This window comes from Nerophis ophidion, linkage group LG28 (genome assembly GCF_033978795.1).
Source record: "Nerophis ophidion isolate RoL-2023_Sa linkage group LG28, RoL_Noph_v1.0, whole genome shotgun sequence".
Classification (NCBI taxonomy): domain Eukaryota; kingdom Metazoa; phylum Chordata; class Actinopteri; order Syngnathiformes; family Syngnathidae; genus Nerophis; species Nerophis ophidion.
This window is the reverse complement of record NC_084638.1, coordinates 15,936,907-15,964,791: the sequence shown is the minus strand read 5'-3', so window position 1 is coordinate 15,964,791 and position 27,885 is coordinate 15,936,907. Positions and strand designations below refer to the sequence as shown.

At 40.8% G+C, this 27,885-nt stretch overlaps 2 protein-coding genes across 3 annotated transcripts in view; one reads left to right on the top strand and one right to left on the bottom strand.

The window, feature by feature from the left end:
* The first annotated feature begins 5,675 nt into the window (after nucleotides 1-5,675).
* The window catches only part of LOC133545347 (zinc finger protein 391-like), a 148,190-nt gene continuing 125,980 nt past the window's right edge, over nucleotides 5,676-27,885 (top strand). The window contains exons 1-3 of one of the 2 annotated variants that reach the window (XM_061890839.1): nucleotides 5,676-6,104; nucleotides 9,064-9,246; nucleotides 10,364-16,002. In XM_061890839.1, coding sequence (XP_061746823.1) covers nucleotides 5,981-6,104; nucleotides 9,064-9,246; nucleotides 10,364-11,373 — 1,317 coding nt within the window. In that variant the 5' untranslated portion in view covers nucleotides 5,676-5,980 and the 3' untranslated portion in view covers nucleotides 11,374-16,002. Of the gene's footprint in view, nucleotides 6,105-9,063; nucleotides 9,247-10,363; nucleotides 16,003-27,885 lie in introns of those variants that run through there. The other variant, XM_061890840.1, reaches the window with a different exon arrangement.
* Nucleotides 21,332-23,229, bottom strand: LOC133545357 (gastrula zinc finger protein XlCGF17.1-like). The gene has a single exon (XM_061890857.1). It carries the CDS (start codon nucleotides 23,054-23,056, stop codon nucleotides 21,914-21,916), a length of 1,143 nt encoding a protein of 380 aa, XP_061746841.1. The 5' UTR covers nucleotides 23,057-23,229; the 3' UTR covers nucleotides 21,332-21,913.

The window sequence follows — 27,885 nt, the reverse complement described above, 5'->3', positions numbered from 1 at the left end:
CTAGGCCTCAGTCTGGACCTGCTCTCCAGGGACCCAGGCTTTGACTGAATATTGTTTTCATTTTATTCACCCTCTTCCTCAGCGTTTATCTGTTTCCCGCCTTTTTTGTAAAGGGCGCCGGAAGTTGGCCGACCTGTCAGCGATCCAGTTCCGTCTCCCTTTAATGTTTGTCTGCTCTTGATTGGGATTGTGATGAAAATCTTAATTTTCCCTCGGGGACTAAAAAAGTACTTCTGATTCAGATTCTGATCACAGAAAATCATGGGCAAGCAGGATGCCTCTGCAGGAGAATTTCAGAGCCTATGTTTGGCCAGCAGAAGAAATACTTAAAACCTGAGAACTCTGAATAAAGTCTGATTTCCTACGACCGAGCAAATCAGAGTCTATTCACAACACGGTAAAAAACATAAAATAAAGCAAAATGCTTCTGGCAAAATTCTGGTTGCATCCTTGACCCCTGTTTTGGACAATACTGGTAGATTTGATTTGAATAGGTTGTTTTCTTGGCACAGACCAGCTTCTAAGCATTGTTCACAAACCGACTGTTTGGCGAACCGTGCCCAGAATTAGAAGCTCAAAAGCTGCTACACACAGATGGATATTCACATTCTCAATTCCCAAGGCAGACATTCAAGTCTGTTTGTTAATTTGTCGCCGGCAGACTGAAGCAGCAGGATCTAGTACAGGGGTACTAGATCCTGCTGAACCTATGGCCCTCAAGCCAGATGTGGCTCTTTTGATGATTGCATCTGGCTCTCAGATAAATCTTAGCTGACATTGCTTAACACGATAAGTAATGAATAATTCCGTTGGTAATCACAGTGTTAAAAATAATGTTCAAAATATAAAACATTCTCATGCATTTTAATCCATCCATTCAGTCAGTTTTTTACCACACCTGTTCAAGAAGACACCCCCCCCCCCCCCCCCCCCCCCCCCCCCCCCCCCCCCCCCACCCATCCAATGTTAATAAAAAAAGAATAAGAGACTTATTCTCTAGAAATGAAGGTCTTACTTAAAAATGCACACATTTGGTTATATTCAGTGTTAAAAAATATTATATGGCTCTCATGGAAATACCTTTTAAATTATTTGGCTTTCATGGCTCTCTGTGTGACGGCCCCAGCGCACCCCAGTGCGTATTCATTTGTGCGCTGCACTGGGCGCACCTCCAAATGTGTGCCAGGTGCACGCCAGTCCGGTTGCAGCAAGCCACTGCAATCAATCGTCAGGGGGAACTGACAAAAAGATGAAGAGATTGATGGCATTTAGAAATGGAAAAAAGACACAGAGCAAATCAGTCCATCAATCAATCAAACAATGTGTATTTATATAGCCCTAAATCACAAGTGTCTCAAAGGGCTGCACAAACCACAACAACATCCTCGGTAGAGCCCACATAAGGGCAAGGAAAAACTCACAGTGACAATGATGACTATGAGAAACCTTGGAGAGGACCGAAAGCAATGGATGTTGAGCGGGTCTAACATGATATTGTGAAAGTCCAATCCATAGTGGATCTAACATAACCGTGAGAATCCAGTCCAAAGTGGATCCAATATAGTAGCGAGAGTCCCATTCAAAGTTAAGCCAGCAGGAAATCATCCCCAGCGGAGGCGGATCAGGAGCGCAGAGATGTCCCCAACCGATACAGCGGTCCATCCCGGGTCCTGACTCTGGACAGCCAGTACTTCATCTATGGCCACCGGACCTGTGTCCCCCCTCAACAAGTGAGAGGGGGACAGAGGAGAAAAAGAAAAGAAACGGCAGATCAACTGGTCTCAAATGGGGTCTATTTAAAGGCTAGAGTATACAAATGAGTTTTAAGATGAGACTTAAATGCTTCTACTGAGGTAGCATCTCGAACTGTTACCGGGAGGGCATTCCAGAGTACTGGAGCCCGAATAGAAAACGCTCTATAGCCCGCAGACTTTTTTTGGGCTCTGGGAATCACTAATAAGCCGGAGTCCTTTGAACGCAGATTTCTTGCCGGGACAAATGGTACAATACAATCGGCAAGATAGGCTGGAGCTAGACCGTGTAGTATTTTATACGTAAGTAGTAAAACCTTAAAGTCACGTCTTAAGTGCACAGGAAGCCAGTGCAGGTGAGCCAGTATAGGTATATATATGTATATGTGTATATAAAGGTATATACAGTATAGGCGTAATATAATCAAACTTTCTTGTTCTTGTCAAAAGTCTAGCAGCCGCATTTTGTACCAACTGTAATCTTTTAATGCTAGACTTGGGGAGACCCGAAAATAATACGTTACAGTAATCGAGGCGAGATGTAACAAACGCATGGATAATGATCTCAGCGTCTCTAGTGGACAAAATGGAGCGAATTTTAGCGATATTATGAAGATGAAAGAAGGCCGTTTTAGTAACGCTTTTAATGTGTGGCTCAAAGGAGAGAGTTGGGTCGAAGATAATACCCAGATTCTTTACCGAGTTGCCTTGTTTAGTTGTTTGGTCGTCAAATATTAAAGTTGTATTATTAAATAGAGGTCGGTGTCTAGCAGGACCGATAATCAGCATTTACGTTTTTTTGGCGTTGAGTTGCAAAAAGTTAGCGGACGGCCATTGTTTAATTTCATTAAGACACGCCTCCAGCTGACTACAGTCCGGCGTGTTGGTCAGCTTTAGGGGCATGTAGAGTTGGGTGTCATCAGCATAACAGTGAAAGCTAATACCGTATTTGCGTATGATGCCACCTAGTGGCAGCATGTAGTTACCTTAACATAGTCCGAGGTCACATTGTTACGGGAGACGCATTGCATCCTCTCAGTAAGATAAGAGATATACTAGGACAGGGCTAAGTCTGATGTACCAATTAGTGTTTTGATACACTCTGTTCACGAGTGAGGGAAGAGTGGATCGTGAGATCGACAGGCGGATCGGTGCGGCGTCTTCAGTAATGCGGACATTGTACCGATCCGTTGTGGTGAAGAAGGAGCTGAGCCGGAAGGCAAAGCTCTCAATTTACCGGTCGATCTACGTTCCCATCCTCACCTCTGGTCATGAGCTTTGGGTCATGACCGAAAGGACAAGATCACGGGTACAAGCGGCCGAAATGAGTTTCCTCCGCCGTGTGGCGATGCTCTCTCTTAGAGATAGGGTGAGAAGCTCTGTCATCCGGGAGGAACTCAAAGTAAAGCCGCTGCTCCTTCACATCGAGAGGAGCCAGATGAGGTGGTTCGGGTATCTGGTCAGGAGGCCACCCGAACGCCTGCCTAGGGAGGTGTTTAGGGCACGTCCAACCGGTAGGAGGCCACGGTGAAGACCCAGGACACGTTGGAAGACTATGTCTCCCGACTGGCCTGGGAACGCCTCGGGATCCCCCGGGAAGAGCTATACGAAGTGGCTGGGGAGAGGGAAGTCTGGGCTTCCCTGCTTAGGCTGCATCCCCCGCGACCCGACCTCTGATGGATGGATGGATGGATGGTATCGAAAGCAACGCTAACATCTCTGCTTGTGCAGTTTGTCGAGGAAGTCCTCCCGGAAAGAATCATTGTAAGGTTTTTAAGCTTCTACGTTAGAAACTGGAAGAGGAATTTAGATAAGGACAAATAAATAAAGAAAGTATAATTGCAGTATTTTTAGACATAGAGAAAGCTTATGATATGTTGTGGAAACAGGGGTTGCTGGTACATTTAAATGAAATTCGGATTACAGGGAAAATGTATAGATGGATTAAAGACTTCCTAACAAGTAAAAACATATTTGTACAAATAGAGAATGAATATAGCAGAGAATCTGAAGTGGAAAATGGGACCTCGCAAGGGAGTATAATAAGTTCACTACTCTTTTTGATAATGATAAATGAAGTGTGTAGTGAAGTGGAAGGGTTAGTAGAGGTGGCACTGTTTGTGATGATGGAGTGATGTGGAAGAGAGGTAGATATAAACATCATAGAGAAAAGAAGATTCAAAAAGCGGTAAATAAAGTTCGAGAATGGGAAACAGCTTGGGGTTTTTAGATTCTCTGTTGGAAAGACTAATGTCATGAATTTTACAAAGAGGAAAGTTCAAAACAAGCTCCAAATTAAACTCTATGGAAAATAATATAAGTATTTAAATGTTTGGGAATATGGTTTTATAAAAATATGAATTGGTTAACCCACATCAGCAAAATAGTGGAGAAAAGTAAAAAGGTGTTAAATATAATGAGGGCTTTGAGGGGTAAAGATTGGGGGGCTGATAGGTTGACATTGAAAACAATATATATTACTTTAATTCGATCTGTTATTGGTCATGGATGCATTATTTAATAATCTGCTTCAAAAACATTACTTGGGAAAATAGACAGAAATACAGTCACAGGCTTTAAGATTATGTTGTGGAACTACTAAATCAACTCCAGTGGCAGCATTACAAATAAAAATGAATGAAAAACCTTTATGAGGAGAGATCAACTCTCAGCAGTTTATTGGGCAAACTTAAAAGGATCCAAGCAAAGACATCCAACTTGTCAAGTGTTTTTAAACTGCCAAGAAAAAGAGAAGAAAAAATCAATAGTTTTGGATGGATAATAGGAGATATATGTAATAAAGCTCGAATTGACAATATTAAAGTGAGCCCTACAGTACCAATTCCTGCAATACCACCGTGGATGTATGACAACCCAAAGGTAAACATGCAATTAGTAAATAATATTAATTTAAATAGTTACCAGATGGAACAATGGATTAAGGAAATGTTTTTTGACAACATCATGATATACACAGATGCATCAAAAACTATAAATAGTAAAGTAGGAGCTGCTGCAGTTATCCCACAAGGAAACATAGTATTAAATAAAAGAATCAGTGATAAACTATCTGTTTTTACGAGGGAATTGGTAGCAATTTATATGGCAGTTAACTGGATAGAGGAAAACAAAGCCAGGAAAGTAGTCGTGTGCTCGGACTCCAGCAGTGCTTTGATGAGCATAAAAAAACATAGCATCAGAAACAAGACAATATATAGTTTATGAAATAGTTCAGGCAATTTACAGAATAAATAAAGCGGGAGGTGTGGTAACATTTCTCTGGGTTCTTGCTCATGTAGGAGTTGAGGGAAATGAGTTAGCTGATAGATACGCAAAACAAGCAAGCACTAAAACAGAAGTAAACATGGAGATTAAGCACAGTAAACAAGAAGTGAAGAGCATAAATAAGATAGAACACAATAAAAAGTGGCAGGATAATTGGAATAAGCAAATAAAAGGTAGAGAGTTTTACAAAGTCCAGAGGAGAGTAGGTGTCATGAGAGGAAGGGGTAGAAATAGGAAAGAAGAAGACATTATTACTACAATGAGATTAGGACATACATATCTAAATAGTTCACTAAAATTGATAGGCAAACATACTACAGGGCTGTGTGATTTTTGCCACCAGATAGAAAATGTTGACCATGTCTTAATACAATGTAGGAAATATAATAGAGAAAGAGAAATACTGGAAAATAAGTTAGCAAAAGAAATGTTAGGTTAGAAGTGGGAGGTATATTAGGATTGCATTCAGAAAACATAGGATATAAAGCAATATACACATATTTAAAAAACGCTGGGTTAAGTTAAATAATATAGAGTAGGGATCCACCTCGGTCCACACTCCATTACAGTAGGTGGCGGTAATGCGCACCAGAAGGTTGCTTGCCAACCGCCATAAGAACAAAAGAAGAAGAAGAAGAAGTAAAAAACAAAATGGCGTTTGACGGAGAAGGAATAAACGTTGCCACTGGCCATTATTATTTCTGTATTTGTATTTAGTGCATACATGTACGCATATATGTCGTGTGGTTGTGCATATATGTCGTGTAGTAGATGAAACATTGTTAGTCATTGTTTGTATCCGGATACATTAGTCTGAGCGCACTTTATCGCGTCTTGTGCTAGTTAGCTTAGCTTGTTAGCTGCTAACAACGAGACGCGGACGTTATCAACACATCGCTAAGTAGAGATCAAATGTGAGTGTAAAGTGTTGTGATTGTGTGAAAATGTGCGAAAGAACCAGAGCAAAGTATGAGGAAGACCTTTGTCCAACAAAAGAGGAGAAGGAGCGACAACATCAACTACTGGACGCTGTTTTCAAGAAACATCAAGTTGTGTTACACAGAACAGGTTTGTTTACTTCTTACTCTCACATCTTTACTAACTTTATATTTCATTATTAACACTTTTCTTCAATAGGAAGATGCTTTGTCTTGTGGGAATGATGCAATGCTTTGATTCAGATTCTTCATGAAAACGAGACAGTTTGAGGTTGATGTTCCTCTCAGTTTGTAACAATGTGTGATTGATTGATTGAAGGAGTTATGAGAAGTTTGCATAGGAAAGGCTACAGTTTCATCACGGTACACATTCACTGCTACAAGAAAGCCTGAGATGGTTTTTAGTTGAAATATTTGTGTAGCTCACACATAACACAGTACTATGTAGAAAGTAGCATTTAAAGTACACAAATACTGCTAGAAAATACAATAAAAAAAGTAAAAGGCTTTTTCTATTCCCAGTTACAAGCTAAAATGTATTTTCAAAGCAGCTTTGAAGAAAGTAAGGGATTTACATTCCTTTATGGCTATTGATAAGAAGATCCACATTTTGGTGGTCTAGCAGGCAAACTAATTAGAACCTTTTTTGTAGTGCGATCTGGGTTGATTGTGATTTGTACAACTACCTCTGGTATTATAATGGTGAATATATTTGGAAGTATCTAGACAGGTACATGGGTATTTTAATGGTATGGTGTATCTTTTACACCTGACCAACTGCAAAAAGATGTATTCTGTCAGCTACCAAGAGCCTCCCCACGTTAAGGAAATGGTTGGCGGAAAGGTGAGCCCGAGATGGACGGTTGAGTAGAAGCCCAATCATTTTGTTTTGGGCTGTCTGGTGTTTGTTTTTCAGGGCTCTTAAGGCGTCACGGCACCAAACATGAACTCTGTTGTCAAAGTGGGGTTAAATGAGTGCTTGTGTTAAAGTGTTAAGTTATTTCTACCCACCAGCGGGGTGATCCTACTATGTAAGAACTAGGGTTGTACGGTATACTGGTATTAGTATAGTACCGCGATACTAATGAATCATATTCGGTACTATCCCGCCTCTAAAAAGTACTAGCTCTATGGTTTCATCAATATTTTTTTGGCGTCACATCATCTTTCATTTAAAAAAAAAATCATATTACGTTTATAAACTCAGAAAATATGTCCCTGGACACATGATGACTTTGAATATGACCAATGTATGATCCTGTAACTACTTGGTATCGGATTGATGCCCAACTGTGTGGTATCATCCAAAACTAATGTAAAGTATCCAAACAACAGAAGAATAAGTGATTATCAATTTTTTTTCAGAAGTGTAGATAGGAGATGTTGAAACAGAAAATAAGCAGATATTTACAGTAAATGAACAAGTATATTAATAACCAATTTTTTTACCACTTGTCCTTAATAATTTTTACAAAATAATAGAGTATAAATGACACAATATGTTACTGCATATGTCAGCAGACTAAATTAGGAGCTTTTGTTTACTTACTACTAAAAGACAAGTTGTCTAATACGTTCATATGTTTTATTTAAGGACAAACTTGCAATAAGAAACATGTTTAATGTATCCTAAGATATTTTTTATTTAAAAAAAGCCAATAATGCACTTTTTTGAGGTCCCTTTTATTTAGAAAAGTATCAAATTTCATTGTGATACATGTCCCGGTACCAAAACATTGGTATCGGGACAAAACTAGTAAGAACAGAATTCGTCAGTTGATTCTTTGACTACCTTAGTAGTCTTTTTTCACTGGAGAGATTAGTCTCTATGATGTAGCCAAGATAGGTAATCTCATTTTTGTTTGTTATAATATTGTCACCACTTTGACTGTGAAGTTATATACTTTACTGAGTTTAGGAATTGTCCCAAAAACCTGTGTACTTGCAAGTACGGAGCGAGTCTTATTTTGCCCGTTTGTCATTGAAAGCCTTGCTAGTCTAGGCCTTGCTTGTTTTGTGGCCACCAGCCTCGGTTCTATGTTCTTTAAGGGTACAGAAAATGATAGAATGATCACTTTAGCCGCACACAGTAGTTGCACTTTTGGTGATCGTAGACTGGTCAGAAGTAACAACGAGGTCTATGAAGGTTTAAAAGGACTCACTCACCCTGGTAGTTTCCTAATGAGCTAAGTGAGGCAATGTTGGTGGCACAGCTTAGTGAAGGTTTTAAAAATGGGTGCATCCTTTCAGGACATATCTGTGTTCCAGTCCCCAAGAAGATGTAAACCTGTATCAACATGTTTACTCAAAACTCACACTCTCACCGAATACATTTTATGCTGTAATCAAATCTAATTTAAGATGTTATTTTACTTCCTGATTCTGACCTACATGCATCAATAAGTGAAAGTAAAAATGTATTTTCAATAACCAAAGTAGTCAGCACTTGATTTATTATACAAAGCATAAAGATGACTGACTTTCCTTCAACGTGTCGTAGATGGTCTCCAATTCCTAAAGAGGAATTGTTGAGAGAGATACTCCATAAAACAGCACATACTAAAACATGTTTTGGTAAAAGTTTAAATTTGGCCGAGCCAACAAAATGACCACAAGAAAGTATTTTGCATGATGACAAAAACATACCGTGAATGTATTTTTAAGTGATTTTGGAATTAATTTTTTTTTAATTTCCACAATATTGAAGTTATGGTAATGACTCTGTCATTGAAAGATTATGGTTAAGTTCAAAGATAAAGTTTAGGTGTCATAGACCATATACACAATAAAATATTTACACACTTTACATCAGTGAGTGTAAAGTTAAGAATGCCTCAATCAATGCTGCCTCGTACTTATAAACTTTTCAAATTGCCCTCCATCAAATTTCCAAGTCTGTTTTTGTACTCACTGTACCACTTTTGAATTAATTTTAGGACAAAAGGAGGTATTTCCCATTTTTATTGGTTGTTTTGCTTCACAATATGACACAACACACAAAAGAACACAAATAATGTCATTTTGTTGACAGTGTCAGTCCAAAACTATCTCTATTCTGTCTTCATCTTATTTACTTATTTACCCAACAGACGTCCAGCAGCCCCCTCACATTAAAGAGGAAGAGGAGGAAGTGTGGATCACTCAGGAGGAAGAGTGTCTTCTAGGGCAGGAGGAGGCTGATCTCAGCAAGTTTCCACTGACTGTTGTCTCTGTGAAGACTGAAGAGCATGAAGACAAACCACCTGAGTCCTCACAGCTTCATCATAGTCCAAGTAAGCACAACATCCACATATCATTTTATTCTCAGGGCATTCAATCCATCACGACTGGACTCTTCACTTTGTCTTAGAAGACCTTTGTCCTCTGATCCAAGTAGGCTTCATCAGTTCATGCTCATAGACTTAAGGTCTTAAATTTAATCGTTTAAATTTAGAGGGGATCTGCACTTTTGGGGGGGAATTTTTTCTATCGTTCACAATCATCATAAAAGATGTGACGATGTATATATATTTTTTAAATCACATTCTAACTTGTAAATGTAAATAAAAGTCCACTTGCAATGAAGCGAATGTTCTCTATAACCATTACAAAAGCTCCAACAATGCTCCATTTGCATTTCGTGGCTTGAATGCCAACCAAGTATTAGTGATATTGTTATTATAAGTGCTAACGCAGACAAACTATTTACAGTTTGTGTGTCTATGTTGACATCACCGGCTGGTGAGCTCCTTCCTCGCCTCGGTGCTGGTGAAAAATTATTCCAGATCATGAATCGTGCTTCTCACCTGGATAGTAGAAGGATGACGACGTACTCTTGACAATTTGGTACTCTTTGACAGCCAATTTAGACCCGGCAATAGCGAACAACACAAAAAGACGCTTGGCCTCACTCCCCTTTTCCGTGCGACGTTTATGAGTCATTCTTCATCTACACGGGAATATAACAATATTCTATCAGTCTGCGTCATAGTGACAGCAGACCTTGTACGGTAAGTGATGTTTTATTATGTTTTATGGCTCTCAGGAAGTCTACAGTGTGTAATATTCAGTTATGTTGTACAAAAAAAACAAACATTGTGATGCGTTTTTTTTTTTATTACTGCGCTTATTAGCAAAAATACGTAAATATTACGTATTTTAGAAAATGTACCTGTTTATATTTACATCTAACACAATTTCCCAATTCATATGGAAACAGGGTTTTTAGATTTTAGGTCATATTGCCCATCCCTCGAAAAAATTGTGTTATTTTCCTGTGAATAATGTTGTAAAGAGCAGTGTGTTTCTTTTCTGGCCAATTCATATAATCACTTTTTTTTTAAGTTAATGTGAACTTACTAACTGAATCTGGACATTTCCCAAATATGTTTGTCATTTTGTGTCCTCCAGATGTCTGTGAAGAACAACTTCTGCCTGAAAAACAAGAGTGTAGCTTTGGGATGGTGAAGGAGGATCCATCAAAGAGGAAGACCAGGCGCCACGAATCTTCTGGCGTCTCCTCTTCCTCTTTGACACAGGCCCTTCCCTGTAAAAAGGAAGAGGAAGACTCACTGACCCCCCACATTAAAGAGGAAGAGGAAGAACACAGCATCAGTCAGGAGGGAGATCATCTTGAAGGACTGGTGGAGTTCCCAGTGACTGGTGTCCCTGTGAAGAGTGAAGATGATGAGGTCAAAGGTGAAGGTGAGGAGAGGAGAGAGGCAGAGCCTCCAAGCAGCAGCTCAACACAACACATGACAACAGAAGCTGATGGAGACCACTGTGGAGGATCACAAGCAGACAAGCTCTTAGCTCCACTATCAGATAGTGAGGACACAACGTCACACTCTCCTGACACTGATGATGAAGACTCTAAAGATGATAAGACATGTCACACTGACAACACTCACTTCAAATGTTCTCACTGTGACAAAACCTTTAAATTGCCTTGTTATCTGAAAAGACACATGAGAATACACACTGGAGAAAAACCTTTTATATGTTCAATCTGTGGTAAAAGTTTTACACACAGTCAACATTTGATAAGACACATGAGAACACACACTGGAGAAAAACCTTTTTCCTGTTTAACCTGTGGTAAAGGTTTTACACACAGTCATGATTTGAAAGTACACATTAGAACACACACTGGTGAAAAACCTTTTTCCTGTTCAATCTGTGGAAAAGGTTTTACACAAAGTCAGACTTTGAAAAGACACATGAGAACACACACTGGTGAAAAATTACATTCCTGTTCAATCTGCAACAGAAGCTTTTGTCAACGATCAACCCTTAGAACACACATGAGAAGACACTCAGGAGAGAAAGTGTTGAGTTGCAGTGTGTGTGGTGAAATATTATCTTTTAAGAAGCAGTGTAAGAAACACAAGTGTGCTGATGAGAACAGCAGGAGCAATTGAAACTGCAGGATTTGAAATAAGCTGTCAAGACTTTAAAGGGGAACATTATCACCAGACCTTTGTAAGCCTTAATATATACTTTGATGTTGCAGAAAAAAGACCACATTTTTTTTTTAACCGATTTCCGAACTCTATAAGGGTCAATTTGACGATTGAAACGCCTTTCAATTGTTCGCTGTCAGAGCAATGACCTTTCAACCGTGACGTTACAACGGGACGCAATCCGCCATTTTCTCAAACACATTACACACACCAAGTCAAATCATCTCTGTTATTTTTTCGGCTGTTTTCCGTATCTTGGAGACATTATGCCTCGTGGGTGTGTTGTCGGAGGGTGTAACAACACGAACAGGGACGGATTCAAGTTGACTTACTTGGAGTGTGCTAATCAGACATATCAATGGTCACGGCATGCTAATCGATGCTAAAATGCTATTTAGGCTAGCTGTATATACATATTGCATCATTATTCCTCATTTGTAGCTATATTTGCATCCAGCCTTTCCTTCCACCCATATTTAACGCCAAACAAACACATACCAATCGACCGATTCAAGTTGCACCGCACCAGAATCAGAATCAAAAAAGTTTTTATTGCATTGCTTGATAACAGGTTCACAAACTAGGAATTTTGTTTGGCGCGATCGTGCAACATAAAAGACATATAACACAGAATAGAATTACATGAGCTGTAACTGGGCTATCAGATCCTGTTATTGTTCACGTGTCTGATGGCCAAGGGGAAAAAACAGTTTGGATGGCGGGAGGTGTGGGTCTGTATGGACCGTAGTCTCCTGCCTGAGGGAAAAGGGAAGAATATTTTTTGTCCAGGGTGAGAAGAGTCAGCTGTGATCCGACCAACACGCCTCCTGGTCCTGGAGGAGAACAGGTCCTGGAGGGGTGGAAGTTTGCAGCCAATCACCTTCTCAGCAGCATGTACCATGCGCTGCAATCGTTGCTTGTCCCGGACTGTGGCGTCAGGGAACCACACGGTGATGGAGGAGGTGAGGATGGACTCGATGATGTCTGAGTAGAACTGCACCAGCATCTCAGTCGGCACTTTCAGTTTTTTCAGTTGCCGCAGGAAGTACATCCTCTGCTGGGCCTTTTTTGATGAGGGAGCTGATGGTCGGCTCCCACTTGAGGTCCTGGGTGATGGTGGTGCCCAGGAAACGGATGGAGTCCACAATGGAGACAGGGGTGGGAGAGTCAATCAGGGTGAGGGAGGATGGTGGGGCTGTGACTTTCCTGAAGTCCATGATCATCTCCACTGTTTTCTGGGCGTTCAGCTCCAGGTTGTTGAGGCTGCATCAGGACGCCAGCCAGTCCACCTCTCTCCTGTAGGCGAACTCGTCGCCATCCGAGATGAGCCCGATGAGAGTAGTGTCGTCCGCAAACTTGAGCAGCTTCACCGACTGGTGACTGGAGGTGCAGCAGTTTGTGTACAGGGAGAAGTGCCAGGGGGAAAGTACACAGCCCTGAGGAGTACCAGTGTTCGTGGTTCGACTGTCCGAGACGATCTTACCCCAGGTGCACGTGCTGTCTTCTGTCCGTCAGGAAGTCATTGATCCACCTGCAGAGGGAGTCGGGTACGCTGAGCTGGTAAATCTTGTCTCGTAGCAGTCCAGGGAGGATGGTGTTGAAGGCAGAGCTGAAGTCCACAAACTGGATCCTCGTGTAGGTTCCTGGGGAGTCCAGATGCTCCAGGATGAAGTGGAGGACCACGTTCACTGCATCATCCACAGACCTGTTGGCTCTGTAGGCGAACTGCAGTGGGTCCAGGAGGGGGGCGGTGATGTCCGTAAGGTGGGGCAGGACCAAGTGCTCAAGGACTTCATGACCACAGACGTCAGCGCCACCGGCCTGTAGTCATTAAGTCCTGTGATCCGAGATTTCTTGGGGAAAGGGACGATGGTGGAGGTCTTGAAACAGGACGGCACGCGGCATAGCTCCAGAGAGGTGTTAAAAATGTCAGTGAAGACAGGAGCCAGCTGATCCGCACAGTGTTTCAAGGTGGAGGGGGAGACACCATCAGGCCCGGGGGCCTTCCGCGTGTTTAGCTTCAAGAACTGCCTACGTACATCCTCTCGGATGGAGAGGGCCTTTTGTGAGGTCCGGTGATGTTCTTGGAGTCTTTTAATGACCTTTGAGTCCTTTAAGTCCTTTAATGTAGTGCTGGAGTTGTTGGTGGTGGTGGTGGTGGGGGGGAGAGAGTAGAGCTTTGATGAGCTGAAGGCCGTTCGTGACGACAGTGTGTGTTGAGGTCCTGAGCGAGAGTTCGGTCAATCAGGGCCTGGGGGGCTTTGGGCTTATAGTTCGTAAGGGCCCTTAATCCTCTCCACACAGCTGCAGAGTCATTGGAGCGGAACTGTTCCTGTAGACGGTTAGAGTACACAGATTTAGCTTTCTGCACTTCCCTGTTGAAGTGGTCCCCGCTCCTCCACGCAGTGTCCTTTTTCTTGCGCAGTTGTCGGAGCTTGGGTGTGAACCAGGGCTTGTCGTTGTTATAACAAGCCCTGGTGCGCGTTGGAATGATGCGCGCCTCATTGAACTGTATGTATGAGGTCACAGTGTCCGTATACTCGTCCAGATTGTCTGTGGCTGGTCCAACTGCCTCCCAGTCTGTCATCTCCAAACATGCAAGCAGCTCATCCACAGCTTCAGCAGTGAAACACTTAATGGTCCTCATAACAGGTTTAGCCATTTTCAGTCTATGCCTGTTTGAAGGGATTAAGTGCACCATCACGTGATCTGATAGTCCAAGGGAAGCACGTGGGACTGCATGATATGCCTTGCTTACTGTGGTGTAACTGATCCAAAATGTTCTCCTCTCTGGTCGGGCATTTAATAAACTGCCTATACTTGGGTTATTCCTGGCTCAGATTTCCCTTGTTGAAGTCACCAAGCACGATAACAATAGAGTCCAGAAAAGGCCGTTCCACGTGTAAGTTCTGGTCTGCAAGCGTGCGTTGAGCGTCACGCACGTCCGCGCTGGGCGGTATCTAGGCAGCCACCAGAATGAATGAAACAATCTCACGCGGTGAGTAAAAGGGCTTACAGTGAATGAAAAGATATTCCAGAGCAGGAGAGCAGTGTTGGGATATCACCGTCACGTCTGTACACCATTTGCTGTTGATAAAGAAGCAGACTCCACCGCCTCTTTTTTTTGCCGCAGAGCCGCGCATCTCAGTCCGCGCGGAGAAGATGAAAGCCCTCCAGTTGAACCAGTGGTCAAAAGATGCGAAAGTCCCTCGCACACTTTACCGACGATAGCGATGCTACGACAGAGATGGCACAGAGATGTGTGGATATACTACGACACTCAAAGCAGATTCATTTCCAACGATTAGGTCAACAAAATCACAAAGGTGAGTTTTGTTGATGTTATTGAATTATGTGCTAATCAGACATATTTGCGCACGGCATTACTGCAACCTAATCGATGCTAACATGCTATTTAGGGTAGCTGTATGTACATATTGCATCATTATGCCTCATTTGTAGCTATATTTGTATCCAGCCTTTCTCTCCACCCACATTTAATGCCAAACAAACACTTACCAATCGACGGATTAAAGTTGCACCAGTTGTCAAGAAATGCAATCGTTGGTTAGAAGGCGATCGCCGAATTCGTCCTCGTTGCCGCCGTCTGTTGTGATTTGGCTCAATAGCTTCAGTTTCTTCTTCAATTTCGTTTTCGCTATCTGCCTCCACACTCCAACCATCCGTTTCAATACATGCGTAATCTGTTGAATCGCTTAAGCCGCTGAAATCTGAGTCTGAATCCGAGCTAATGTCGCGGTATCCTTCTGTTCTATCCGCCATGTTTGTTTGTATTGGCGTCATGCAGTGACGTCACAGGAAAATGGACAGTGTCTTCGCAGAGAGTGAAAAAAAGGCACTTTGAAGCTTGTTTTCGGGATATTGGGTAATGGGTAAAATTTTGAAAAAAACTTCGAAAAGTAAAATAAGCCACTGGGAACTGATTTTTATTGGTTTTAACCCTTCCGAAATTGTGATAATGTTCCCCTTTAATGTTGACTGTCTAACAACATTGGCACATATAACATGTGTGTCATGGTTGTTTGTGTAAGAATTTATATATATTTTTAAGTTTTGTGTAAGTAATTATATATGATATACATAATTACTGGTTCACATTTGAAACATCTTCTGGACCACTTCAGGGAGCATATTATTTACTTTTATACATAATTTGAACAGTTGTCTTTTATTCACTTTTAAAATATGTGACTTTATGAATCATTTGTTGTGTCTCTATAATCTATTTTATTAATTATCGTTATTACTTTGTTTTATGATGATTGTGTTGTGATTTTTTTAATGTATGTCCCCAGACCTGTATGCAATATAAAAGTGAGAGAAAATGGCAGATTTTTTTTATGGAAGGATGGTTTTGTTTTTTACAAACTTACATTTGTGGATATATAAAATGAATCCAGTATTGTATTTTAAACATTTTTTATGTTTTTTTTTTCCTTTTTTAACATCCCCAAAACAACATCAATATCAGTCAAAGTTTGGAGTGTCAGGCAAAAGCCAATATTGTACATCATCTCACAGAAATTTACTTTGCATACATTCTTAAAATAAACTATTTTGTTTCCCTATCACAGAACGAACAAGTATTGTCTTCAATTGCAAAACAACATCCTAAAAATTATTTTAAGTGGTCAATTCCGTCATTTTTCTTAAATTAACTCCTTTGCCTTAGGGAGAATGGAAACTTTCAAGTTATGAGTATGTTTTTTTTTTCCAGAGAAAAGACAGTAAAGAAGAAAATTAAATAATTAAAAGTGCAGGTCGCACTTAATGAAATCTTCAAATAATAAAATAATTTTATCACTCAATAAGTGCATCAGCGACCAAATGCCTTTTTCAAACCATTGCTGTTCAAAGATGGATTTGTTTCTCATTTTAATATAAGAACAATTCTATAGTGGAGTATTGTGTGTGATGAAGTTGTGTTTGTAAATAAGTTTCCAGTACAACAACACTTGCTGGTAGGGATGGGTACTGTTCACTTTTAGTTCCATGTTTTATGTGTTATATATGTAAATATATAGTGTGTTAGTATTTTGCCAACATGTTAGAATCACATGAAAGGCAGGTTGTATCATGTTTTTTTGTCACCTTGAGGAAATGGCATAAAGAGGAAGATGACAATATAATGTCACTTGGACAATGATGTACAGAACAGAGGAGATTTAGTTATCTTTTTATTTTTGGTTTTAGGCGATTGTTTTAAATTTTTTATTTCACAAAACCTCTCCATTATCCAGCTATGGATTTCTGGTTGCTGGTAAAAAAGAGATGGAAGGAAATAAGGAGGGGATGTATGAGGAAGGTATGGACATGGATAGGACTAGAAGGGAGAGAGGAAAGAAGGAGAGAGGAGGTCATGAAGGAAAACCGAGCGCTAAAAGAGTAGAAAAGAGGAAAAATATCATGGTTGATAATTGCAAGATTATATATAAATTTAAGTCACATCAAGACATGAAGGATATTAGTTTGATGACACTGGTTAAGGGGTTAAAGAAGGACGTTGGAGAGGTGAAGGCCAAAGTGCTAAACGATGGAAGTCTTTGGATTAAATGTAACAATCGAGAGAAAAAGAAACCAAGCAATGTGATTGCACAAGCTGTGCAATAAGATACTAAAGGAAATAATCAAAGTGGGAGAACGAAAGGGGTCTAGAGGAGTGGTGACAGGAATCCCAAGAGGTGACAATTTATAAGATTTGAAAAGAGAAATAAAAGATGGAACCATCACAATGATGAAGAGAATGATGGCATTTAAAAACGGAGAAAAGATGGAGAACGAATCTGTGCTAGTGCAGTTTGACGAGAAAGTCATCCCGGTAAGAATCATCATAGGGTTTTTAAGTTTCTACGTTAGACCTTACGTCAGTACCTTGTTTCAAGGGCCAACACTCTGGGCACATAGTAGTGTGTGTCATGTTAAGATAAGATGTGGAAAGTGTGGAGGGCAGCATGAATATGGACAATGTGGAAGTCATGAACAGATCAAGTGTTGTAACTGTGGGGGAATCACACAGCAGCTTATGGGGGCTGTGTCATTAGGAAAGAAAAGTACAGCAAATGAGAGGAGCATATATAATAAACTGTACAGAACGGAAGATGGTCACTCGACTCATATACTTCCGTGCCCGTTCACACTTTCCACTCGGAGCCGCTGACCGCAACGTCTTCTGTTTACTTCCGTCATACAAACAGGAACTAAAGCCCCACAAACCACACTGCAGCAGTGCCCCCCAGTGGACGGAGGACGCCACCACTCAACTCCAATGCTCCCTAGCTTGTACTGACTGACTGGGCCATTTTTGATGGTAGTCTGAATGGCAGAATCTCTGTCATCAGAGACTACATCAAATTCTGCATCAGCTTCACAAAACCAACCAAAACAATAAATATCGATCCCAACCCCAAACCATGGATTACCCCACAAATAAAACAGAGCCTGAGAGAAAAACATAAATCCTTCAGCCAACAGGACTGGGCCAGCCTCAAGGCAACAAATAGATATTAAAAAAACGAGGTAATTAGAGCAAAACTGATGTAAAAAAACAAACTGGAAACCGAATTCAGCAGCATGAACACCAAGCAGGCCTTTCATAGGTTGAAAACCCTAACAGGATGCGGACCAAAAACATCATGCACCGTCAGTGACCCAGAAACCCTCTCTAAAGACCTGAACACATTGTTTACCCATTTTGATAATTTGGACTTCTCACCAGAGTGCCAGGACCTGCTGAGAGCCCTCCCACCACCAGACCCCGAGGAACAGGCCCCCTTCACAGAGGAAGAAGTATGGCAACAGCTGAGCCGCTGCAAGCCAGGCAAGGCACCAGGGCCTGATGGCATTCCAGCCAGTGTGATCAGGGACTGTGCCATGGAGCTCTCCCCCATCCTACACTCCCTCTTCTGTCAATGCTACCAGACTGCAACAATACCCATACTGTGGCAAACTGCAACCATCATCCCAGTACCGAATAAATCCAGACCCACAGAACTCAACCATTACCGCCCCATAGCCCTTACAGTATATCTATAATTATGAAGTGCCTGGAGAAACTGCTGCTGTACATCATCCTTCCAGTTGTCACCCCACACCTGGACCCCCTTCAATTTGCTTACAGTGCCAGGAGGGGTACAGAGGATGCTGTGGCCTGCCTGCTGCATCTCCTCCTCCAGCATCTGAACTTCCATCCCGTACTATATGTTGCATCTCACCTCCTGTTATTACTGTACCAAAATATTGTTCACATCCTTCTGTACTGTTCCACATTTGTTTTCACTTTGCTTTTTGTAACCAACCGGACCAAACTCACACGCATTACAAACATAGCAGCTAAAATCATCGGCCTACCCACACCCAACATCTCAGATCTAAACCACAGGTCCATCATTCGACAGGCAAACACAATAGTCCAGGATATCAGTCATCCACTACACCAATACTTCATCCCACTACCATCAGGGCGCAGGTACAGAACTATCAAATTCCGGAGGGCCCGCCTCGGGAAAAGCCTCATCCTTGCAGCTATAGCCGCCCTAAACAGCAGGCCTGGCCAACCTGTCTGACAAGCCTGTAAATCTGTTGGTCATGTATGATGTCTTTTTGTTATTTTTGTTCGTGATGTGTGATGTGGAAGTATGTTCAGACAAATAATAAAGAATCAAAATAATGTCTTATGTCTTGAGGTTGACACAAAATTGGAACCTTAACAGCTGTATGAATCTGGAAGTAAAGGGAAAGGTCCAGAAGAAAGTTGAGGGCAATCACATGGCTGACAAGCCGTGCCAGCAGTTCTGAGGGATGATTCTAAATCCAGAGACCAAGGCTGCAGGGAGACCATTTTTGTAATGTAAGAGCCACAGAAGGCTTCTTAGTAAAAACAACTGGTTAAGAAGAACACAGGGTTGTGCTGAAATCCTGGGTCGTACCAGGGACCTTCAGATCTTCAGTCTGACTAGGGTTGGGTATCGGTTGAATTGGAACGATTCCGATTCCGATTCTTTGTTTCGATTCCGATTCCTGACGATTCTCGATTCCGATTCTTTCTTTAAAAAAAAAAAAAAAAAGGCAGGGTCAAAGAAAAGTTTAGGATATTTTAAATGAGCTAGCTAACCTGCAGTCTTTCTGAATGAAATAGTCTGACATTCTCCATCAATTTTAATTCCATTAACTTTTTATGAACTTTACTATAAATTCCTCACAGGGGCTGTTTTCAACTAGAATATAAATATCAAATCTATGAACTTGAATATAAATATTATACATTATGAATACATTTTCACAGGGGTACACTTTCATCAAGAGAGCTTTATTTTTGAAAACCTCATGATAACACATTTACACACACACGTGTATGATGCTGGAGGTACTTGAACATGTTACTGTGCTCCCACTGATGGTCTAACCTGGTGCAGAAAAGCAAATAAACAATAAGAAACAACTTACAAAACCCAGTCCAGATTAGCAGCAGGTACAGTATAAAATCAGAGACAGTTCTTGTTTAGGAAAATGACCATATCCGCCTTCTCAGGCAGGATGTGTGAGCTTTCTGGACAGATAGTGTCTCCTGCTGTGGAAAATACATGTTCGCTGGCTGTGGAAGAAGCTCGAACGCATGAATAGGAGAAAGCGAGATCTGACAGCAAAGGATATAACTTTTGTTGACAGGACACGCATTTATTTGTACTCCATGAACTCGGAGGTGCTTCATCATGTTCGACGTGCACCCTCCTAAGCACGAAACAGTCCTGTTGCACGTGTTACATTTCGCCGATATTTCATTTTTTTTAGTAAAAGAAAGCCACACTTTTGACCACCGACACCCGCTATCCATGCTTGACTGACTCGCTCGTCTACATAGGCTCGACTATGCTAACACTTCCGGCGGTAGGCGCTTCTTCGTTGGTGTTCAGCGGCTTCTTCTTCCGGGTCGGCGGACTTATTATTTTTTTCCGGTCTGCGGACTGGGTATCGAAACTAGGAATCGATATTTAAACTTTTGAACAATTCCGGGAGAATCGGAAAGTTAGTCCCGGTTCCAATTGATACTCGATACTCGATACCCATGATTGTAAACAATGTGCGGATGTGAGGAGCCCTACAACCATTGACGTTACGCGCACATCGTCTGCTACTTCCGGTAAAGGCAAGGCTTATTTATTAGCGACCAAAAGTTGCGAACTTTATCGTCGATGTTCTCTACTATATCCTTTCAGCAAAAATAGGGCAATATCGCGAAATGATCAAGTATGACACAGAATGGACCTGCTATCCCCGTTTAAATAAGAAAATCTAATTTCAGTAGGTCTTTAAACAATTAAAAAGGCTTTGTTCAAAATATTGTAATTGCAGCATATCATCTTTTTTAATTATTTACTATTTACTTTATACTGGAAGAAAAAAAAATCATACATTGGAAGTTTTCATTCTTCCAAAGGCAAAGGAGTTCATTTAGAAAAAAAGCCCCAAATTAACCACTTAAAATAACTTCTAGGATGTTGTTTTGCAATTGAAGACAAGACTTCGTTCTGTGATAGGGAAACAAAACAAACAGCTTATTTTATGAATGTATGCAAAGAAAATATGTGTGGGATGATGTACAATATTGGCTTTAGCCTGACACTCCAAACTTTGATTGATATTGATATTGTTTTGGGGACGTCAAAAAGAAAAACAACAATAAGAAATGTTTAAAACACAATAATGGGAGTTTTTGTTTTACCCACAAATGCAAGTTTGTAAAAAAAAAAACATCCAATCACAAACAATTTCAGTTGTTTTCTCTCACTTTTGTATTGCATAAAGGTCTGGAGACATTATATAAAACAATCACAACACAATCATCATATTACAAAAGAGAGCAATAAAGATCATTAATACAATGGATTATAGAGACCCAACAAATAGTTCATAAAGTCAAACATTTTTGAAATTGTATAAAAGACAACTGTTCAAGTGATGTATAAAGTAAATAATAATATGCTTCCTGAAGTGGTCCAGAAGATGTTTCAGATGTGAACCAGTAAATATGTATATCATATAAGGGTGCTAATTTATGTCACACTTCAATATTTCAAATACCTATAAAAACTCAAATACGAATAAGTCTAAAATTTTCTGATGGATGTATATACACATAAAATGTTTACTGTATGTAAACTATGTATTGTAGTGTTTACTTTCACCTTTTAAGTCAAATTGTTCTGTTCAATTTTTAATAACAATACATATTGTTGCATATTAATGCATGTACACGACTGAAAAAAGCACTAATATGACAATTTTTTTCAAATCCTGCAGTTTCATTTGCTGCTGCTGTTCTCACCAGCACACTTGTGTTTCTTACACTGGTACTTAGAAGAGAATCTTTCACCACACACTGCAACTCAACACTTTCTCTCCTGAGTGTGTTCTCATGTGTGCTGCAAGGTATGATCATTCACAAAAGCTTTTGTTGCAGATTGAACAGGAAAAAGGTTTTTCACCAGTGTGTGTTCTCATGTCTTTTCACATTCTGACTTTCTGTAAAACCTTTACCACAGATTGAACAGAAAAAAGGTTTTTCACCAGTGTGTGTTTTCTTGTGTACTTTCAAATATTGACTTTCTGTAAAACCTTTACCACAGATTGAACAGGTAAAAGCTTTTTCACCAGTGTGCGATCGTGTGTGTCTATCCAAACAACGACTTTCTGTGAAAGTTTTACCACAGATTGAACAACAACAAGGTTTTTCACCAGTGTGCGTTCTCATGTGTACTTTTACAGACTGTCGACGAACAAAATCTTCACCACAAATTGAATAGGAAAAGGGTTTTTCTCCACTGTGTATTGTCATGTGTTCTTTCAAACTCTGACTGTGTGTAAACCCTTTACCACAGGTTGAACAGGAAAAAGGTTTTTCACCAGTGTGTGTTCTCATGTGTACTTTTAAATTGTGACTTTGTGCAAAACCTTTACTACAAAATGAACAGGTGAAATGTTTTTCTCCTGTGTGTGTTCTCATGTGTCTTTTCAAATGTTCATCTTCGACAAAACTTGAATTACACACAGAACACTTAAAAAGGTTTTCTCCAGTGTGTCTTTTCAGGTGTTTTTTCAAATCTCGACTTCGTGCATATCTCGAATCACACAAAGAACACGAAAAGGGTTTTTCTCCTTTATGTGTTCTTGTGTGATCTTTCATATTGTCCTTCCTTGTAAAATATAAGCCACAGATTGAACAAGAAAAAGGTTCATCTCCAGTGTGTGTTCTCATGTGTCTTTTCAGATGACAATGTTTTTTAAAGCTTTGGTCACAATGAGAACATTTGAAGTGAGTGTTGTCAGTGTGACATGTCTTATCATCTTTAGAGTCTTCATCATCAGTGTCAGGAGAGTGTGACGTTGTGTCCTCACTATCTGATAGTGGAGCTAAGAGCTTGTCTGCTTGTGATCCTCCACAGTGGTCTCCATCAGCTTCTGTTGTCATGTGTTGTGTTGAGCTGCTGCTTGGAGGCTCCGCCCCTCCCTTCTCCTCACTTTCACCTTTGACCTCATCATCTTCACTCTTCACAGGGACACCAGTCACTGGGAATTCCACCAGTCCTTCAAGATGATCTCCCTCCTGACTGATGCTGTGTTCCATCGCTTCCTCTTTAATGTGGGGGGGTCAGTGAGTCTTCCTCTTCCTTTTTACAGGGAAGGGTCTGTGTCAAGGAGGAAAAGGAGACGCCAGAGGGTCCGTGGCACCTGGTCTTCCTCTTTGAAGGATCCTCCTTCACCATACTGAAGCTACACTCCTGTTTTTCAGGCAGAAGTTCTTCACAGACGTCTGCAAGACACAAAATGAAAAACATGCTTTAGAAAGGTCCAGATTGAGTCAGTAAGCTCACATGAACTTAAAAAAACAAGTTATTGTATGAATTGGCCGGAAAACAAACAGCTGTTAGGGCTTGGCGAAAATGAGGACTCAGGTGCAGAAAAATGACAATTGACTGACTTTATCTAGTTATTTTTCCTTGCCATCTGTTGGACAAAGTGATTAAAACAAAGTGGCTACAAAATCTATCTATGATATATTCAAGCAACAAAGGATATGTAGCATAGGGCATACTTCAATAAACATAAAATCACTCCATAAGGAGGAAAAAGGCAATGCCAAAGTTCTATAAAAGTCTAATAACAAAAAAAACCCCAACAAACTATGATTATCCACAAAAAGGTAAATCACTCATGCAGAGGAGTCGAGAAGCTATAAACAGAAAGTATGTTATAAATTGTTGAGAAGCCTGCAAACTAAAAGCGCTCCAGAAGGAGGAAAAAAGGAAGACATGGCACGATAAAATTGATACAAAAAGACTTGACCGAAAAACTTTAGCAAAATAAAATCACTCTCTCAGAGGGAACAAATAAATCAATAAATAAAGCGAGACAATACTTATCAAACTTGGTTCAAGGCTGTGGACAAAGCTATGAACAAGGCTGTGAACAAGGCTGTGGACAAGGCTGTGGACAAGGCTGTGGACAAGGCTGTGGACAAGGCTGGGGACAAGGATATGGACAAGGCTGTGGACAAGGCTGTGAACAAGGCTGTGGACAAGGCTGTGGACAAGGCTGTGGACAAGGCTGTGGACAAGGCTGTGGACAAGGCTGTGGACAAGGCTGTGGGTACGTGGCAAGACGACATACTCTGGCAACAAGACAGGGGAAGACGAGGCCTATATACACATGAGGGAGGGTGACACAGGTGGGAACAATCAGGCAATCAGGAGAGACATCAGACCGGTGACACAGGAGGAAGGGCAAGTTGCCTGAAATGAGAGGAGGATTATAATTTTCAAAATAAAACAGGAGGTTTGCCAGACAACCCCAAAACAGGACTTCCCTCACTACAGTGTGACAACAAACTGATCTTTACAACATTATTCAGGGGAAAATAGGACCACTTTTTACGATGGGTGGACAATATGGCCTAAAATCTGTATTGCGATAAATTCCCTGCTGCCGGAGTGCAGCTGGGATAGGCTCCAGTTCCCCTTGTGATTTTAATGTCAGTTACTGATGTATACCGCTGATGACGACCCATCAGCGTTCTTGTTCTGTAACCCTGTACACTGTTTGTCTAATCTTGAACAGGTTTGTGCTGAAAACAAAGTTTCGTTGTACTTGTGCAATGACAATAAAGACCTATCCTATCCTATAAACTTGGAGAAAAGATTAGGTCGTTTACAGTGTAAATCTGTATTCTGTATTGTTGTCTCTGCTATGACGCCATCTTGTGGTCGAGTTCGCTCACTGCGAGTGTTGTGGGTTGAAAGGGTGTTTCCTCTTGCTTCGTCCCTTGAACCCGAAGTAAGGTTTTGTCATTGATCTCACCAAGCAACGTTTGTAAGTGTAACCAGGATTTCCACTGGATGTGGAACGGCGAAGCCACCGCGACAGACTCATTCCGTTTTTTGTTATCAAGTCAATGTTTAAGTTTTCACCACTGGCTTTTATATATAGTGGTCGACACAACAAGGTGGTTCAATTGAGCTAAAATCTGCTCGTGTGGGACAGGAAGTCATTCATAAACACAAAATAAATAATCCTGTTCACTTTCAAAGTAGAATATTCTGTTTAAGGCGAATGATATTCTACACTTTGAAAAGTTCTAATGGACATTAAGTCAACTTGTCAAAAGGTTTTCAGACCTAATTTCACTTCCTTGACACAATTGGACGATAACATACTGATTCTAAAAGGTTCAAAATTAAAGAATCATATAACAGGCATATCCTGGGCAGTTATGTGGGGGCCGGTATTACAGCTTTGTATTAAAATGACTATTTCCATCTCCAACATTAAAGTGAGTGTTGCTAACACTACTGCACACAGGAAAATGTGTTGAGGAGAATTGCAAATAGCCGAAACAAAGATTGTGAATGACTGAAAAGAGGCTCACTTTGTTCATGTAAGTCTACTGTGGAATAAACATCCTCAGGTGCTGAGAGCGATGCACAGAGTGAGACCTCTTAGTCCAGTTTAATATCCACAGACCAAGAAGGAAACACACTGACATAGCAATTTATTGATGACGGCAAAAATTAAGTTATTAGGTTTATTTTTATTTATATCGGTCCCGGCCTACGATTGCATGAATATTTTAATGCCTCTTGTCATCGTACTTAATGCTTTTTAATACCATTTAAGGCCTTAATTTAGACAAAGTCCATTTAATGCCTTATAATGCTTTTTAATGATCCACAGAAACTCTGCTAAAGCTCTTAAATTGAAAGTATCAAACAACAAAACGAGTGCTGATTACATTTTAACAAAAGAGAAGAATAAGTGATTATTACATTTTAACAGAAGTGTAAATAGAAACACGGTACATTAGAAAGTTCCTAAACAAAAATATTGTTCATGGAATTATTGAGACATGTTTTGGATGTATTTACAATTTTTATGAGATTTTGATACAATTTAATACATTCTAAGGCCAGCGTTGCTCGGTTGGCAGAGCGGCCGTGCCAGCAACTTGACGGTTCCAGGTTTGATCTTAGTCACTGCCGTTGTGTCCTTGAGAAAGGTATTTTACCCACCTGCTCCCAGTGCCACCCACACTGGTTTAAATGTAATTTAGATAATAGGTTTCACTATGTAAAATGCTCTGAGTCACTAGAGAAAAGCGCTAAATAAATATACTTCACTTCACTTAAAAGGGAACCACACGTTTTTTTTTTTTTTGGCTGCCGAGAAAACACATGTTTTTTCTTTTTTATGCATTCTAAATAGTAAATAAATGCGATCAAAAGTCTGCTTACAATAAAGGCTATTAGAGTCACACGATTCTGACAGCAAAGAAATTAAAAAACATCCAAACACCTCCATTAAGGTTTTATGTACATGCAGTAGGTATATATTGGTAGGTTGGTAATGCATGGCATCCTGCCAGCTGCTATGCTGACAATTATTTTAGTAGTTGTCATTAAAGACAAGGCTGGTAAGGTAGGGACTATGGACAATTATCCACCTATCGCCCGAGCCAGCATGCTATCTAAAGTGCTGGAAAGTGTGATAATATACAGAGTTGGGGATCTTATTTGCACCGCAGACAACCAATTTGGCTTTAAGAGCAAGTACAGCACTGACTTGTGTATTTATGCTTTAAAAGAAGCAGTAGAAAAATACAGAGCGCAGGGCCCTACAATGTTGGTAGGGTTTATTGATGCATCTAAGGCATTTGACAGAGTCAACCATCTCAAACTCTTCACCAATCTGAAGCATAGGGGTGTTCTGGGTATATTCTGACATATTGATACGACAGGCAGACGAAGCAGGTAAAATGGGGGAGTAGTTTATCCTCTCCTTTTAGAGTTGGCCATGGGGTACGGCAGGGTGGGCTTCTATCACCAGGTCTATTTAACCTGTCTATGGATGACCTGTCAAGGCAGTGAGAGAATGCAGAACAGGATGCATCATGGGGAACACCTTAATCAACCACTTTATGTACACTGATGATTTGGCCATTATATCTCCCAGTAGTGCAGGGTTCCACCAGCTTCTTAACATATGCTCAGACTATGGAGTCAAGTTTGACATCAAGTATAATGCCATAAAGAGTATGGTAATGATATGTAGGACCAAGAAGGATAAACATCTTCCTTTCCCAGGTTTCTATTTGTCTGGTCAAACCCTGTCTGTGTGCAACAATGTCAAATACTTATGACAAGATGGAGGATAATGCCGACATGCTTGGACAGAGAAGAATGCTGTATGTCCAGGCCAATATGCTGGTGAGAAAATGTCATTACTGCTCTGATGAAGCAAAGGTGTACTTGTTTAGAGCTTACTGCACCCCAATGTACACAGCACCCCTCTGGGTGAGGTTCAAGAAAGAGAACTTGCACAAGCTCCAGGTTGCATATAATGACTGTCTCAGAATCCTGCTCAGAAAGGCCAGGGGTAGTAGTGCCAGAAAGCTTATTTGTGATTTAGAGATAGACACCTTCCACGCCACCCTGAGAAAACTGATGTTTAAGTTTATATGTAGACTGCAGGGGCCAGAGAATGGTTTTATTATACGGATAACCAAACCTAGGTGTAGTTCTGTTAGGTACCAATCCTATATATGGAAACACTGGTATCTGTGCCTCACAATACGAAGGTCCTGGGTTCGCTCCTGGGTTCGGGATCTTTCTGTGTGGAGTTTGCATGTTCTCCCCGTGACTGAGTGGGTTCCCTCCGGGTACTCCGGCTTCCTCACACATCCAAAGACATGCACCTGGGGATAGGTTGATTGGTAACACTAAATGGGCTCTAGTGTGTGAATGTGAGTGTGAAAGTTGTCTGTCTATAAGTTTTGGCCCCGTGATGAGGTGGCGACTTGTCCAGGGTGTACACCGCCTTCCGCCTGAATGGAGCGGAGATAAGCTCCTGCACCCTTCGCGACACCGAAAGGGACAAGCGGTAAAACACGGATGGATGTTGTCT